This window comes from Equus przewalskii, chromosome 4 (genome assembly GCF_037783145.1).
Source record: "Equus przewalskii isolate Varuska chromosome 4, EquPr2, whole genome shotgun sequence".
Classification (NCBI taxonomy): domain Eukaryota; kingdom Metazoa; phylum Chordata; class Mammalia; order Perissodactyla; family Equidae; genus Equus; species Equus przewalskii.
The window spans coordinates 51156386-51175409 of NC_091834.1; the positions used below are offsets into that span (position 1 = coordinate 51156386).

The following is a 19024-nucleotide window of genomic DNA, read 5'->3' on the forward strand; positions in this document are numbered from 1 at the left end:
TTTTATTTGTATCTTTCAGGTAATTGCATTGCATGATTACCCCTAATTTTCTTGTCCTTTGCTGGTGTTTTAAATTACATGAGATTACTGAATTGTCCCACGGGACCAAGAACCAGTGCAGAACAAGTGCATAACCCAGAGCACTGGTTGTCAAGCAAGGTTGGGCTGATTTGACATGTTGTTTGATGTTTATTTCAAGAGCTCACATGTGTTTGTTTTCCTCTCTTCTTGCTTTCTTTCCTGTGCCCTCCTCTACCCACTGTGGTGTGGTTTTTCTCTTCCTAGGTTGGAACAGGCCTTGGAGAAGGATACAATATAAACATTGCCTGGACAGGTGGCCTTGATCCCCCCATGGGAGATATTGAGTACCTTGAAGCATTCAGGTTGGTACTTCTTTCTCTGAAAGTAGCAAATTAGAAAACAAATGTCCATTGAAAGAAACAACACCAAATGTAAAAGAGAACTATAAATTTCTAACTAAGGTAAAGTGGCTAAAGGAGTCCTTCCATCAAAGCTCCAAAAAAATGTTTGGTTTGGGGCACCTGAATATTGCTACAAAGCCACATAAGGAATGTGTATAAGAAAAAATCAAGATCTAGTTGTAGTTGTACAGTATATTGGCTAATGGCTCAGTCATATTCCCCTGTCCCTGCGAAAAAGAAAGGAAAAAAATATTTTATTATTAAGTAGTTCTGGAAAATTCTGCCTATTATGACATATGATGTAATTTAGAATGGACATTAACATATTAAATGCTCTGAGAAGTCCTTCACTACCTATTTAACTTTGTTGAACAAGCATTTCTCAAGCTTCATTGGACTAGAGAATCCATTTTGCACACAACACCCTTAGCATTCTTCGTTCTGAGGAGCTAGCTCACTTTAGAAACATTGACCTAGGCAATCTTGTTTCATGGTAAATGACTTCTCCCTCTCATGATATGTATATTTTTCCCTCTCACATTAAAACATCAACTAATTAATTGGTTGTTTTCAGTTTCTCTACAAAGTATAGACAGTTAAATGAAATATATATATATATATATAAACATTGCCTTCTGCTCCGTTTTTTCCCCTAAGCAAATAACTTTTAAAATTAATTTAAACAAGAAATACAACAAAGTAAAAGCTTTCTTGCTGGATATGGAATTTTTTTCAAAAAGGCATTGGTTCTCTGGAATTTAAAAGAACTTTCAGTCCTTGGAAAGGTCTCTGTTTTAAGGAGAAATATCAGATTGTGTCACTATGTGCCTCATTGCAAGATTTTAGGAGATTTTAACCTATTGGTAATGCATGATTTTTGGGGATATTTTGTTTAGTTGAAAGCAAAAGCAAACAGCTACATGATAAAAAAGTTTAGAAGCATTCATTGTTTTGAAATGTACCATTTATAAATTCCCAAGGGGAAAATTCTGTTGCTAATGTATTTGAAAGGTAGGGAAATTTTTGAATAAGTGAAGTTTTGGTGGGTCCTATGTATTATGCATATTTCAATTTCTCATTTGAGGGTCATTTCTCATTTGAAAACAGGCTCAGGAAAAATGATAGAAAATCACTGTTTTCAAGAAACCACATTTAAAATAAATATATTTTGTCTGATATTTGAGATAGTAAGGAAAATTCTACCCACATTTAGACTTGTACTTTGGAAAAAAATATAGACTCATTTATCTATACTATTTATAGAAAACATAGTTGAAATAAGTTTATTTACTGTAAGATTTGGGTTGTCTGTGAACATTTTTGTGTTGATTAGCAGTAAAATTTAAAAATTGTATTTAGAATCTATTGGGATGTCAATGCTATGAATTCTATTTGCCTATATTTGCAACTTGACAAACGTTATTAATATCTTAAAGGAACTCTTATGGGATAATAGACTTTAATATTATTACACTTATGAATTTACTTGTCTGTTTACAAAGTTAACCAGATAACTTGCTTGATACACACATTAAGTTGTCAACCTTACTGTAGCATATTGTTGTATCCATTGATCAGCAATGCAGATTTCTTAGTTTTTTTATTATCATAATAATATTTGTGCACTATAGCTTTACATAAAAATGGATCATGCATGCACAGCAGGGAGGGACCATTTATATTTTGTATGTATTTGTTCTCACATCACAAAGTAAATGGTAGGTGAGATCTTTTTTGAAGAATCCCTTTGAGCACAATTTCATTAAATAATTTGAAAACAGGTATTAAGTGTGTGTTATTATTTTTTTATTAAAATGGTAAATGGAATCGAGTGCTCCTGAAAGTGGCTGAATGTCCTCGAGAATGGCACCTTCTCCTTGCCTGGAATGTGGACTTTTTATATTAGCAACTTTTCTAAACTTCCCAGTGTGGTCATCATGTATATTAATAGCAAATATGTTTTTATCTTCAACCAAAGTATATTGGCAAAGTTACCATTTTATAAAATAATCGTGACTATTTTTATTGAGTCTGACATGATAGGTCCTAGATTAGAAACTGTATAGACATTATGGCTAATTCTTAAGTGGTTTGTATAAGCCACAGAACTATTAATTTGAAGGACCATGTTGTCAACTTAGTTTATGGCTCTAAAATCTCTGCTTTTTCTGTCACACTACACTGCTGTTCTTTTCTATTGTTCATGACTTAAAAGACTAAGGAGTGGTAATGCACAGTGAACTTTTACCAAAACTTAAGACCATCTCTTTCTTGACCTAAGTCACAAATCCCTAGTATGAAGCTTGGCAAACAGCCATTCAACAATATTGACTGAATGAGTCAATGAATAAATGAATGAGTCGGAGAAGAGGGAAGGAATGATGCTGACTACAATAGAAGCATTAGAAACCCCTGGTAGTAAGTGAAGTGCAAAAGTCTGAGGGGGCTACATGAAACCTTACTATCTCTTGGCCCCTTGAAGAGTGTGATTTACAGGGAACTCTGAACACCCATTCATTTGCTTATATCAATGTCAGACATCTTCTCTTCATTCAACAAATATTTTGCTGAATGCCTGCTAAACAGTCTCTGTTTCAATCACTTCAAAAGATTGTTCCAATGGTTCTTGTATTCTCCATAGTCCCCAGATGAGCACTGGACACATTATTTTTTCTGAAGATTAACTCTTTAAGAGTCCTGCAAATGTTAAAGTGATTATTTATATAAGACCATTTAAATAGTTTGTTTATAGTGGGCAAGAGACAATATGGATCTCATGCTTCTAGATAAATCTAATAAAACATTTCCAAGTGTTTAAAAAACTGAGTAGCAATTTCTAATGCAGAAGTAAGATATTAGTAGTCCTTGAAATTGTGCCTATTTTATTGAATACATAAATAAATAAGTGAATGAATGACAGTCCTCGTGTGGCCTTTTAATTTCAAAAAAGATGTAGAAGCTCCTTAAATTCAGAAGGTTTTAATGAAATAATAAATGATTCATTTGACACACTGAGGACTAGCTAAGAGAATGGCATAGAGCTATTTATTTTGGTTGCTTAGATACAAACAAGTTCTGATTTTAAAAATCACAGCTTCCCAAACCAGTGTGTTATAATCTGTAAATACCAGAATTAAAATTTGTTAATGATGAGGATTTCCAAAAGACAAAGGGTCTATAAAAATCAGCTCTTCAGGGATGTTCATCTCAGGGGAAAACTTTAACCCAGAATGATTTGTTTCACTGAAGTTGTCAGGAAGTCAACTAAAAAAGGGAATTCGGGGGAGTTGTCTAATTGAGAAAATAAATATCTAGTCAAAATTTTCATTGTTATTTTTATTGTAAACTACCTATTTTTTCTTTCACTGCTTATGAAGTATCTCTATTTAATAAAAACGTTTTGTGCTAGTAAATGTAGCCTTCCCTAAAATTCTTTGACCATATAACCAACTAGAATGTTTAAAAATTAGTATAGTTGTTACATAGTCAAAGCAATTGAATCAGATGAGTACATACAAACAGTCCAAACAGCATATATCTCTTTCTCCTGTCTTTGATTCATACCTGTTTGCTTTAATGATATTAGCAAATTTAAAATCCATTAATACCAAACTGTGACTGGAAACTTGACTAGATAGCATATCTATCCTCAGTTCATAAGTCAAATTATCAATTCCATTCTCTTAAAGATGCAGATCTTTAAAATAGGAACCACGGCTTCCTACGGTTCCTCCTCTGCTTGTGGCAAAAATAAAATGTGCATTTAACTTGAGAGCGGAGAATAGAGTCCTTTATTGTCATATTCATGGAGCAAGTGTTCCTCAGACAACTAGTCAATGAGGGTCAGCCTGGAGTTTTCTTAGAGCGGTTGAATTTATCATGGAATGATGATAGATAATTTTGGGCAGGGCACATAAATAAGTACAATGTTTTATTTTCTCTCCTTATTGTTTTATCAAACATATCATTGTCATTCTAACTACTTTTAGAGGACTGACTTATAAATAATGTTGTCAAACACATAGACCGAAAAAGAGGTTGCTAAATTCTGTCTGAGAAATGAGATGGAACCATAGTAAATATTTATAGTCTCTCTGGTTGGTGGTAATGACAACTACGTAAATATTGTTTTATGGTTACTTTTCTTATTTTTATCGTATTTAATGTAATTTCATGCTAAGGAGATGGAAAATAATACCATTATAAAAAATAGCAATGTAATAATAATAACATAGTAATGTAGGACATTCATTGAGGACTTAGTATATCCTAGTTGCTTATTTCTTTTCATCTTTATGAGTTATTGAGCTGAGTGCTCCCATTTTTCAGATGAAGATACCAAGCTCCTTTTCAATTGCAGTAGGTTTCCTGATGTCACACAGCTGGTAAGTGGTGATCAGGGACTCAGTGGCAACAAGTGTGACTGTGGAGACAGTACTCCTTTTGCCCCAAGCTATAAACTGTAGTTACTCTGTCAAAAGTAGTGATGACAAAACAATAGTGTAGTGAGAAATTCTCTGCAAATGCATTTTAGCCTGTCCAACATTTGGCTTGGACATCTAAATTGGTAACATTATTTTAAAATTGAAAATAATTTCTAGATTTTCACTACCCTTGTACCATATAATAACTCCAAGCCACTTCTCTTTGTGCCTTTCCGTCATCTGACACACTAAGAGAGTCTATCAAATGAAACCCCTATAATTTTTCTTCCTTTTGATAACCAGACTATTTACAATGGAAAATATATTCTTTCCTACTTTGTTAAAAGAAATATTTTCTTCTTATTTATATATTTGGATTTTTTGGAATGAGTATATAATTGAACTTGAAGAATACCAAATTAAATTTTAATAGAACATAGAGCAATAAATGAACTTTTAGATTCAATTTTTAAATAAAGAATGACTTGTTATCATCTAAAAATTATTCTCAATACTGCAAAGTAATTGGGGGTCTTATTTTGTCTATAAGAGATGTGGTGGATACTTCCCAGTCTTGAAATGGATTCTCAATTGTTAGTGACAACCAAATATATTATGCTCATGATAGTATGTATTTTCCCAAGGATGTCGAAGACATTTGGGAAATGATGGTGAAATTTCTTGAAACAATTTGCCAATATGAAATACTGTACATATCAAATTGGCCCTACTACCATCTTTCCAAGACCATTTATCATAGCTCACAAATCAAGCCCACATTTTTTTCTTTCTGAAAAACTTGGCTAATAAAGAAGATGTGGGCTTCAAATCCAAACTTGTCAATCAATCTTGGGAACAAAACAGTAATGATTTTCATCTATTAATATTTTATTTCAATGAAGAGCAATACATATGAATTTCCTGCTGGTATGATCCACAGTTTTATTCATTGTCCAAATTTTATTCTTTATATTCAGCAGGTAGAGATGTTTCAGGAAGTTTTATCAGAACAGGTCAGAAGAAAAAGATCCATAGGAATAAATTTTAGAAAGCTGTCAGGTCTATCTGCTCTTTAGTTTCAGCAGTAAGTATAGTTTAAGAACATTTTTTTTCTCTTTCATCTGTGCAACATATTGTACCAATTTTCATCAAAAAATTACAATTTCTGTAGGTGTGTGTCTCTAGATACCCTTAGAATTTCTGCTCTTTGACCCTGGGAGTAAATTGATCTTGTGCACACCTGTCTTCCTTGGGAAACTTGTAAATTTCATTTTTGAGCTGAGCATCAAAGAGATATGATATTATTAGAAGGTATAGATCTCAGGTAAAAAGTCCAGGAAGTATCTTGAAGTACTTGAAGTTTTGAAAGGTGAATTATATTATCTGCAGTGAAGAACTATTTAAAATAGTTCAAATGCTACAACATAGTTTTCATTATTATTTTAAAAGGTCAGATGAACTATAAAAATTTTAAAACAACATTTTTCCCTTCTGACTTAGAAGTTTTAAAGCCAAAAATTCCCAGGAATTTGTTTAGCAATTATACAGTTTTCACAATAGTAGGGACTAATTAAAAAAGTAGCTATGTTCAATTAACTCTTTTCCCCATCAGTTCTAAGAAGGAAAGCAATTTGCGTGACTAGAAATGATTTATTTTTATTTTCAAGATGGAATAGTGGATTGTAAAACCTTTGCCTTGCACAAAATCCTCCCAACATATGTGTAATACTCAGAGATATCAGGAAATGAAAGCTTTCCACGAAATATTATTGTGAAACTTTTTAGGCCAGAAATAGTAGATCCTTTGGCCAGTTAAGCAACTCAGATCAATTTATCAACTTAAATCATCTCATCTAATAATGGAATTGTTGTGCAGTTAATTATCATATGACATAGCCAGAATGGAAGATAAATATAATTAAGAAACTATGGAGTCACACTTTTTTCACAGTTTTAGTGAATATTTTAAGATTATTCTTCATTTAGTGGTAAGACAAAGCCAAATGAAAGTTACTTATCCTCTATCTCATTGAACAGCTATTTATTCACCAAATTTCAATGCCTTTTGGGTCTTAGATGTGTTTTCTTGAAACTGAATAATTCTCTACCATTTCCATGATTTCACACCTGAAGTTTATTAAAACTAAATTTATTGAGATGACAAATAATGTGAAAAAAGAGACAGAATTTTTGTATGAATAAATTAATTTAAATTTAATTAATATAAATATAAATTTGTAATTCCTTTTTTGAGAACTAGATAAATATAATGTTTACTAACAGAAATTTACTTATTAATTTTTCCAGATAGAGGGATCATCTTTGGGAAACCTCTGTTCAACAGAAAGTCTGTTCAGATATTACTTCTGAGGTACAGGCCTGCAGTTTACACCATTTTCTGGTAGGCAGGACTTTCAGAGAGTAGTCCAAGTCTTTGCATAACATCAAACATCTGGATGATAGACCCAAATTTCCATATTTTACCCAATGACTTGATGTCATATAGATGAAACTTGTAAATCAACATCTGTTCCCATTTATGCAGACATTGAAACTCCTCTGGCACTCTTTTAGAAGGGCGAGGATTTGTCTTTGTATCTGTTATGAATCTGCCCATCTTTCTTGTGGGCACCACAGTTCTCGGTACTGGTTGTCTAAGCATCTTCTATTCCAAAGAGCAGCATTGGTGTTGTACATCCATATGGAGGGCAGTGGGCTTATGAGCTGCATGATTTCTAATGGGAAAGGCTTAGCAAAATAATATCTTGCTATTATACTGCAGATTTCACAATTTAAACAGTGGATGGGAGAAGAGGGGGGTTGGAAATTGAGTCATCTTTCAGTCTCAGTAGAATTTTATTTTATTTTATTTATTTATTTTTTTAAAGATTGGCACCTGAGCTAACTGTTGCTAATCTTTTTTCTTCTTCTTCTTCTTTTCCTCCCCAAATGCCCCCAGTACATAGTTGTATATTTTAGTTGTGGGTCCTTCTAGTTGTGGCATGTGGGATGCCGCCTCAACGTGGCCTGACGAGCGGTGCCATGCCCGCGCCCAGGATTCAAGCTGGCGAAACCCTGGGCCACCGAAGCAGAGCATGCGAACTTAACCACTCGGCCATGGGGATGGCCCCTCAGGAGAATTTTAAATTCATTTGCATCTCAATTTGGGGATAATTTGCATCACAAAACAGTTGTGGAAAAGGCCGTTAAGAAAATAGCATCTAGGGGCTGGGACAGCGGTTGAGTTCCTGTGATATGTTTTGGTGGCCCCAGCTTCAGGGTTTGCTGCTTTGGATTCCAGGCATATACCTATGCTCTGCTTATCAAGCCACGCCGTGGCAGGCGTCGCACATATCAAGTAGAGGAAGATGGGCACAGATGTTAGCTCAGGGTCACTCCTTCTCAGCAAAAAGAGGAGGATTGGCGGCAGATGTTAGCTCAGGGCTAATCTACCTCAAAAAAAAAAAAAACAAAAGACAATAGCATCTATATATTATCTTACCTATTAAACAAAAATACACGTTGTTGTACTTGAAAACAAAATATTGGTTCACCTAAGATATATATTTTTTGTTGGTTCATAACTTCATAAGAGTAAAGCAATGTTGGAGTTACTGGAATGGACTGAATTTCAAAAACAAACGAGCCCTTTTCAAACAATAGTTCAAGGCAAAGAAATGAAGGTGATTTGCAATCCAGAGCAAGAATGGAGCAGGCATGGATTTATAATTTAAAAGTTTTTTAGTCCAAAGAAAGCTTGGTCACTTAACCCTCTGTGCTTTCAGTTTCAGAAAAAATCTCTTAGATATTAAAGTTGCCACACTGGGCCTCTAACTTTGCTTTGTGTACCCAAGACCTCTCCTTTGTCTGATACTATTAATTCCCTTTTATATTTCAGGATATCTGAGTTGAAAATATCATTGCAGAAATTATTCATTGATGCCTTTCTCTACAATAAATATAATTATACCAAGTGTCAGAGCAGGTGAAAAAGGCAGGGACAGAAAAAATAAAATCTGATGTGTGTCATATTTCACTGATTTAGTTTAAAAATATCTCATTATATTTTAAATTATTCAGAGAACTGAAATCTGCCAAGTGTTGAATATATTCCATTTAGTTTCATTTTTTGAGTATATGACATTTGATAAAAATCAAATGATTATATGTAGAATCCACGTTAAAAATACTTAATTACTGCGAAAGTAGGATCACTCCCCTGTTACTTTACTAGTGTTGATCTTTTAAAAATTTAAATAATATTCTGTCCGTCTTCTAAAATAAATATTTTATATATAATGCTATTATATATAGATATATATATATGTTTACTATGTATATATAATATTTGGCACAATTCTCTAAACATACTTTTGAAGAAATTGGGATGTAAAGAGATCATTCCATTGTCAGAGCTGAGCATGAAAACCTGTATCAAGATTTGAGGGGCTTATTAGGCTCAATTTAAAATTGTGTTGTTTTATAATAAGTTTGGAGAAGTATATTGTTCCTTGTAAAATACCCACATGTTCTCCTTTGGAATGGCTCCAGACTGTAACTGAACCACGAGTTTGCCCCCTGGTGCTTTATGTATTGTTTAATTGTTTGCTTTTGGTGGATGTTTTTATTAAAAGCCTATTATTTAGGATAAGACCAAAGTGTCATTTTAGGAACAACAGAAGCAAAGCTGTTCAGCCCTATAGTTCTTTTTCATAGGTGTGTTAGTGAACACTGGATACAGCTAATGAGCCTGCCGACATTTTTTCTTGAAATACTTCAAAAAGAGCAACAACAACAAACAAAACCTTGGATTTTTATTTTCCTCCAATAAAACATGACTGGATTGGCTAGAAGAGCTGTGAGTCTGTATGGCTATGCCCAGGGCAGGCGGGAAGAGAAGCGTCTGTGTGCTGTGTGTGTTCACCCAGTCTGTCTGTGTTTTGGTCCAGGAGGAGCTGGTCTGGAGTCCCATGCACTCTGGTATATGTGGCCATATCAAGCCTGAGGAGCATGGGAGGGCAGGGAAGTCCATGTGTTAGGAGGGCCATGGTGGGCTTCCTAGGATGTTTACCAAACCCATGTATACTTTAGTGTTTGTCAGAGCTATAAAGATAGTTCTTAATGTCCTTCCCCTCCCCACAATCCAGTTGCAAGATAAGCATCATTCCGAGATTCTCAGATCACTCTGAATATAAATTAGACTGTGGAAAGTGTTTAATTCAATAATTTTAATTCTAAATATCCTTATTTTCCCTGAATATTTTTTTTTTCTGAAGTGGCATTATCATATCACTCACTGATTTCTCAGAAGTTGGCCCTGGAAAGAAATCACAGTGTTCTTTAGTAGGTCCTTGAGACAAAGAGCAAGCGAGAATTTGATTAGTCTTCTTCCCAAGCTGGTCTTTGCAACTGTGACCCACCCACAGGCAAAAAACTTGAAGGCCTTATACGTTGATACAATTTCTAGGACTTAAATGATCTCATTAAATTCCGATGCTAGATATCATGTTGACATTTGAGGAAATATGATTATTGACAAAATGTAAGCCTGTTATACACTATATCACTTCAAAAGGGAAAGGCCATTAGGCCATAATTACATCAGAAACAGTATACACATTTGGCTGATTTATAAACTGTCACTTTCAGAAGTACGAAGATGTATAAAAGTTTCCAAAGGTTCCATTATGTCCCTATTTCCAATAGTATTCTCTGACAAACTAAATAAATTACTGCATGTATTGGACCTTTGAGGCTTGGGGCAAAGAATGGAAAAATTATTTACAAAAGCTTGAAAATATTTAATCACTAGAGGCAGGGGGGCAACGGTGTTTTAATTAGCAGGTCCTCAGGCCATTGGCTGACTGGAGGCTTTCTCAAACAACCACACAAATGCACTGAATAGCTGTTTGCCAGCCTTAGGGTCAGGCCTGAGATGAAACAGATAAGATAATTGGCTCTAATGAAATCCAGAAGGCCTTGGCTTTCTTGTTTGAGCTTGGATTTGAAAAGTGCGTGTGGAAGTGAGGCTTAATTCAAACCAGAACTGAGCTAGGCCCGTTTCTCAGCGACTTTGATATTGTTTGAAGTTCTAAAAGTGTTCGCCACACCACTAGCCTGCTGGGCTGAGCCTCCCTGGTACCCTTAATTACTAAGCTTTATTGCTGACTTTACTACACAGGAAAGGGGCCATTATATGTTCCATCAACATCAGCTCTTCTCAGATTGGAGGAAAGGGCAGGGTTAAAGGCCACTGTAGGAAGGCAAAAACTTCACTTTGAGGCAGTCAGATCATTTACCAGTGTTGAATTTCACCGTTATGCACATACATTCCTTACAACACAGAAGCCCAATTTCCATTTTTTAACCAAGTGATTACTTTTCAAAACATTTTTGTTTGTGCCTGTTTTTTGCAGCGAGAACATTTATTTTTAGAGGCTGAAATGATTTTACCTGATATATTGGAAAAAATACAACACCTCCCAATTAATCATCACACCAGAAAAAGTCTGGTTGGATTCTGTAATAAGGAGGATTATTATTAATGTTCCTTTGAAGTGGACATAAGTGAGGAGCCCTTCTGTGGTGTGAGAGTTATCCTAACACCCTGAGGAATAAAGACCCCTCAGGAGGCTCTACAAAGTTCAATCCCAGCTTCTAGAGCCTCCCACAAAGAGGTTATATGAAAGTGCTCTCAATCCTGTCCAAAGCCAAGAAGCGAAAATAAGGAAGTCTCCCTCTCAGGGGTCAGCTGTAGTGTCACCAAGGATTCCATCCTCCCCACGCTTGCTGCTGCTCCATTGCTTTTGGTCCATTGGTAAAGATGGATTATACATCTTAATGAATTAACAATTATTCAACTCAGCCCTCTCAGATAAGGAGCCCTGGTCATGCTATGAAAGTAAGGGACGTCCAGTCCAGGGCTATGTCCTACTTATCACCTTTTAGGTAGGAAAGTCATAAGTGATAATTGTCTGACTTGGCTCCTTTTGAAATAAAAAGTGAGTTATTTTTGCATTATTTAAGTAAACTTGACATTAATATGTTCTAATTTCACACATGATCCTGGTGACCATTCATCCAATACTCCTTCCTGAGTACTCTTATACACAGGCTGGACTGGGCACTAGCTCTCCACAAGGGTCCACATGGAGAACCCAGGGAGATCAGTACTGGGAAGACAAAAATGAGCCTCCACTCCCTAACCTCTCCTAAGAGAAATTAAGGAGGCCCTTGACAGATTTTTGCTAGTGATGAATATGATGTCAGTTCAGACCAGAAGAAAGAAGAGTCTTAGAATACTCAGCTAATTCAAAATATATTTTTTATTAGGCATTGTTATGGACTGAATGCTTGTGTATCCCCACCCCCAAATTCATATGTTGATGCCATAACCCGCAATGTGATATATTTGGAGATAGGGCCTTTGAGAAGTAATTAGGGTTACGTGAGGTCATGAGGGCAGGGCCCTGATCTGACAGGATTTGTGTCCTTATAAGAAGAGACATCAGATAGCTTTCTCTCTCCCTATCTCCCTGCTTGCATGCACCAAGGAAAGGCCATATGAGCAGATGGGAAGATGGTGGCCATCTGCAAGCCAGGAAGAGAGCTCTGAACAGAACCTGACTGTGTTGGCACCTTGATCTCAGACTTCTAGGCTCCAGAATTGTGAGAAAAGAAATTTCTGTTGTTTAAGCCACCCAGTCTATGATATTTTGTTATGGCAACCTGAGCAGAGTGAGATAGGCACCACAAAGATCTTTGGGAGACTAGACTACCAAATAATGGCTCTAAATTTGAGATACCAATAAAAGTATTTTCCAAACTACATTCTAAACAGTAGATACAGGGGATATTAATAAGTGTTTCTCAAAAATAAAAAATATCCTATGGTGAAAAATCTCCTCTTGATAATTTGCAAAATCATATTAAAGACTTTTAGAATTCCAGTAGTAAGGAAATCTATCTTAGATTACTTAATGCATTATATCCTCAAATTACTTGAACATGGAACTCCTCACTCCCCCAGTTTCTTTCCCCCCAAAAGGCTGTAAATTCCACAGAAACTAACGTTCCATAGAACACAGTTTGGGAAATCCTGATATATAGGGAACAAACTTAGCGCTTTAGACAGTTCATCATTAAAATAAACATGATAATATAAAACTAAGTAAAACACATCTACCCTTAAGATTCTCTCAATCTAATAAAAAATACGTGCACTATATTATTGCATATATAGTATATAATATTTTATTATCAAATAAACTGAGCACTTCGGTGACCCATATTCTACAGATTGTCTTCTCTATTTCCCACTGCTTGCATCCAGGTGGTTCTTACATAACACACAGTCATAAAGACAAAGAAAGAAAGGAGAAACAGAGAATCAACAAGAGAGGGAAAAGGGAAAAGAAGATCAGTTTCTTTTGATATCACTATTAAATCATCCAGTGAATTTTCTTAGGGTAGAGTTACTGCCATTCAAAATTATAGCAAATTGGTGATATTTTACAGTCACTATGTATATTTTGTTTCAGCTTAAATATGTGCACGTATCTCCCAAACTTATTTTAGATCAGATATGACACATTAAAAACAAGGATTTGGTTTTTTTTAACTCTTACAATTAGCAACTAATTGCAGTGTGAACATATAATTGGTTTTATGGGTAAATCCATTTATGGACTTAAAAAGTGTTAAGACCTCATTTGTTATTCATGACTACATTTCGCTGAGGAAAAAAAAGGAAATTAGTTTTTTTGTTTTTATGTCAATAAGGGGAGAGTTTCCATTAAGTGAATACCCTTCATGATAAGAAAGCAAACCCTGAAATAAGACAGTAAATGTTAAACTATATTGCTTTTCCTGGTTAAAAAAGAAAGTAGCTTTGAGAGAGGTCCCTTTGGTATCATGGTGTGGCAATGCCATTTTGTTTCCAAGATAATATTTCTAGATGTACAGATGTCCTGAACTTTATTAAACCACAGCTGTGGTCATCACATGTTTATTCAAAAGATATTACATCTATCAAAGCAATAAGTCAGCAAAGTCCTTAGTCATTTGCTTAAAATGCTCTTTCGTTTTACTATATATATAAGTACTCAACCAATGTCTTTAGGATATCCGTGTAGGTTGAATTATGTAAGTGAAAAAAGAAAACCTAAATAAAAACACATGAATAAACAACAGCAACAAAAGTATTAGTTATATCAAAGCATTCAGAAGTCATGAAATAGCATTATGACACATGAGCCTTCTGGACTTTGAATAGATTCCCAAAAAAAGGAGAAAATGCTTTTCTTGAATAACACAAAGAATGCAGCCTTCCTTAGTTAAATTGACCCTGATTCCAATATGCAGAGTATGGAATGTGCTTGGGAAATCATGGTGTGGCTGGAACACACAATGTTCTGTGTGATACAGACTCTTGTACTTCTTGTTCTGGGAGAGGCAGAAGTGTGACAATTCTCTTACCAAAATGACAGTTGAGGGGAGAATTTTTCCTTGGAATAAACCTACAGAATGCTTCCTTCCATGAACCATCAATAGATTTTTTTCCTGGGCCCAACGATAAAGAAGTATCTTTCTTCCCAAAGCTCAAAAGCTCTGCATCTATTGTAATATTTTATTTGTCCTCAAACATCTTTGTGAATTGGACAAGGTACTTATGAAGATCACACAGGAAATTAGTGTCAGGGCTAAAACAGAAGCTTGGATGTTCCCTCACCATTAATTCAAAATGGGGAACTGAGTGTATTCCGAAGACAAACATGAATGGATTTAGAAATACACTGACAAGAAACCAGTTCTCGTGGTCACAGTGCTTTAGCCTGCCCAGCAGTGGCTCATCTCTGCTGTCACCAGATTTCCATTGGGAGGATCTGAGCTGCAGTGTCTGTCTGCTCTTTCTCACGTGCTGTGCTGTATTATCATCTCTTAGTAATATCATCCTTTATTTGCCTTCCCATGAAACTGCATTTTTAATTTTCAAATGGTGCTTGTGAAAGGTTAAGACCTGGATTTAACAGTGGACCATAGGTATTATGGTGTGGCAATGTCATTTTGTTTCCAAAGATAATATTTCTAGATGTACAGATGTTCTGAACTGTACTAAAATGTATTTCTTTTGAAATGTTAGTTGGTCTATTGATTCGTATTACATCATCCAATCAACTTTTTAAAAATTCCATTAACATCAAATGTCTGTAATTAGTTCTGTCTTTTAAAATCCATTTATGAAAGCAAACTATTTTCCGTTTTCTTTCTTTTACAAAAGCATCAGCTCAAAGTTGGTTTCCTGAATGCTCAGATTCATTAGCCTTTCTTCCCCTTTTATAAAACAGGACCAGCCACTCAGCAATGCCTTCTTCCCTTCTGGCAGGCAGGTAGGTACATGCCTGTGGGGGAAATACCACTGAAACTGAGGTTTATTGGAAACCTGTCCCCAGATAAAGCTCTCCTGACATGGCTGCTGAGGGGTGCAGAAATGGCACAGCTCTGTTCTAACTGCCTGATCAGTGTCTTAATTCAGCCTTTGGTGCTTGAGACATCTGTCATAGGTGTACATAGGATGTGCATAAAGCTGCCAAACATGTAACTGACATTCTATGAGCTCAATTTTGAGCTAGTTGCTGTGGAGGAATATGCAGAAGTATTCAGCAGTCTCCCTGGAGAAGTTTACAGTCCTGGCTGGGAATGAAAATTACTGTGAGACAATTAGAGAATGAATAAAGCATGAAATATTGACCATGCAGTAGGAGAACACAGAGGAGGGAATGGGATGCTAATTCATGCCTTATAAATAGCCCCCCTTCTGCAGGCATCCAGGAAAGGATGATTTCACACAACACAGGCACGCTATCATTCCTACTCAGGGTCAGACCCCAGTTTATAGGTCTCAATATTGTACAATTATGGGAACTCTCTTTCAGAGAAAGAATACAAAGGAAAAAACGTTGAAATAGGTACAAGGTCTTGGAAAGGGTCCATGTGAGTGAGGGACTCTGAAAATTAAGCTACACTAGTTTTGTGGTAAATTGCCGTGGTTCATTTAACCCTAATGCCATTATGTGGAATGAAACAATGGACACCGTATCATATAATGAGCCTCAGATAAAGTTAGTGGCTATGCTAGCTAGTGATAGGAAGCAGAGAAATTCTGCAAGGGTGGAAGATTTCTTAGAGAAACTGCACTGATAGAGAATGGTCTTGACATAAAAATTCAACTGGGATACATTTTTCATCCTAGGGCACATGCCAAGGAGATCAAAGTAAAGGATTTTTTCTCTCTCTTTCCAGTGTATGTTAAGGCATATATTTTTTTAAATAAACAGAAAGGACCCATTAAGGGAAAATGATGAAGTCAATTCAAACAAAACAAAACAAATCAAAGTGGGGATTGGGAAGGCAATCAACGTTTACATGCAGAGCACACACTTTTCTATTGGTTTTGGTGTGAAGAGTCTGCACCTGTTTGTGAACATGTTCAAAATCTGGACTGAGGCAAGTCCCTACACTGGCCTGGCTCCGACTTTCCTCCTAAGGGGCAGAGTTGCTTTAATGCAGTTCACGTGTAGGGTGTTTCATCTTAACCAGAGTGATTTATGTTAATGAAATGAAACAGAGAAAATACCCTTGACATCCTAGTCTCCTTTAAAAAATATTAAATAAATATGTTCAGGACTTTTGTATGATTGTATTTATTAAAACAAATGGAAGACTTCAATACATTCCAGAATAAATTTGTAGGTGACCCTGGGTAGGGTTAAGCCCATTAAGAAAAAAAATGAATTTAGGGGTTCCATACCAATTCTGAAAGTTCTAAGCAGCCATTAAGATCAGACAATGAGCATCAATTCTAAGGTAACTTATTCTGTGATACAGAATTTCTGGTTTCTGAAAATTTGATCCCAAAATCATGATTCACAGAATATATTCAGAGCATCTTTATAAATCTGATACTAGGCTTCCTTACTATCTCATTGGAACTTAAGTATGTGTCATCTTTACCTTTAAAGTTTCTCTTTGAAAATGTTGTAATTTAGGAGTTTATGGTTCTAGTGTTTATTTTATTTTATTTTTTTGCTGAGGAATATTCGCCCTGAGCTAACATCCGTTCCAATCGTTCTCTGTTATTTAGTATGTGGGCTGCCAGCACAGCATGGCTGCTAACAGAGTGGTGTACGTCTGTGCCCAGGAACTGAACCCTGGGCCACCAAAGCGGAGCACGCTGAACTTAACCACTAGAACACTGGAGCTGGCCCTCTAGTGTTTAATTTTATTGCCAATATAGAACTAGTCATTTTAAACAACTTAAAAAGCAGCAGAAAGCTTCTTTATAACTCTTAGATTTCATTAATGTTTTCCCTATCCCTACACAATTATGTAATTATATTCCATGGAAATTAAATTAGTCAAATGAATAGATTTTTTTTTAAAGATTGGCACCTGAGCTAACAACTGTTGCCAATCTTCTTTTTTTTTTAATTGCTTTTTCTCCCCAAATCCCCCCAGTACATAGTTGTATATTTTAGTTGTGGGTCCTTCTAGCTGTGGCATGTGGGATGCCGCCTCAACATGGCCTGATGAATGGTGCCATGTTGGCACCCAGGATCCAAACCGGCAAAACCCTGGGCTGCCGAAGTGGAGCCCATGAACTTAACCACTCGGCCACGGGGCCGGCCCCTGAATAGATTTTTTAAAAATCAGTTGATTGGAATTTTTCTTAGAAGTTACCTATCTGAAAAAACATTAGATAAAGAGTAATTCACATGTCTGGCTATCTTAACTGCTGATTGAATTGTAATTTATCCAGCTGATTGTGACATTTATAAAAACCAGAATTAGCCAAGGAAAAGGTTTACTTGCTAGGAACATATTGACATAGTTGTCATTCCACCAGTAAAAGTAAACAGTACCAGTGGAAGACTTCTTAAAGTAAAGAGTAAGAAAGTAAAACTGAAAATTTGTATTTTTAAAAATCTTTTTCTCCATGGCTCTGGGCAGATTTCACCAGATATGTACCAGAAATTTGCCTAATGTGATGTAGCTATGAATATTTGGCAAGCACGTCAGGTGGCAGCTACCTGTCAATATGCAGGACAAAAAATAAAATGAAAAGGAACTTTTACAACATATTTCTGAGAATGCTTAGCTCTCTCTTCTGGTTGATATGTCATTGCACTGTCATACATTAGCAACTGAAACATATTTTTATTTTCTATATCTTTCATATAGATATTAAGTAAGTGATATTCTTGTGGAGCTCATGATAGTAATGGTAATTGTGATGATGTTTGATAGTCATTTAATGAGTACTAAGACTGTTATTGTATCTTATAGCATAAACAATAAGTCTGTGACACTTCAAGAGCATTATCAATTAGGCAGAAAAGGGGATCAGAAGAAAGGTCTGTAGGTGGGTAAAGAAAGTATAGAAATGGCTAAGTCAGGACGAAAAAAACAAAAAAGACAAAGGTAAGTGAGGACAGTACAAAGGCTTGAGTATGAAATGCCAAAAGAAAAACAAATTAGTGGAGGAAAATATAAAAAGTCTAGTAGAGGAGTAAATAATCAAATCAGGGGTAATTTAAAGAAGTGAGTGAGAGTAAGGAGCCATTACAACAAGGAAAAAGCAAAAATAGTAAATGCAATTATTTTCAGTTAGTGTTATAATTTATAAAAATGAGGCTTTATCATGGTCATTGACATTATAGCTTTTATGGTATGTATATTTTGTCAGTGCACTTAAACCTCCAAAGAAGGCAATGATGTCAGTGTCTGTACAAATTGATCAAGTCTTGTGTTGTGCTTGTTAAATATTTGAATATCACCAAGGTCTAACATAATGCTTTTATAACGTAATAGGAAAACTGACGCAGTTGGTTGCTAAAGTGACTGGTGTCAGATTTCAGAGGTAGATGGAATTAGCTAGAAGGGATCCTTTAATCCCACCACACTCTACTCTCCAAAGGCTGAGTCTGAAACTAGAGAAGTAAAAGGACATATCTCTATCACACAGCCAGTGAATGGCAGAGTCTGGTTTCAAACACAAGATTGTCTGACTTTGAGCCCAGGGCTCTTTAAACTAGATTACATACAGCAGATTTTTCTAAATGTACATCCCCAAAAGATCTATCTTACCCTAGTATTGTGTTATTGTAGAGAAGGGAGTTT

At 35.6% G+C, this 19024-nt stretch overlaps 1 protein-coding gene across 1 annotated transcript in view; it reads left to right on the forward strand.

The window, feature by feature from the left end:
* HDAC9 (histone deacetylase 9) overlaps positions 1 to 19024 on the forward strand; it is a 676098-nt gene that overhangs the window by 518911 nt on the left and 138163 nt on the right. The window contains 1 exon segment of the mRNA XM_070615860.1: positions 286 to 383. Coding sequence (XP_070471961.1) covers positions 286 to 383 — 98 coding nt within the window.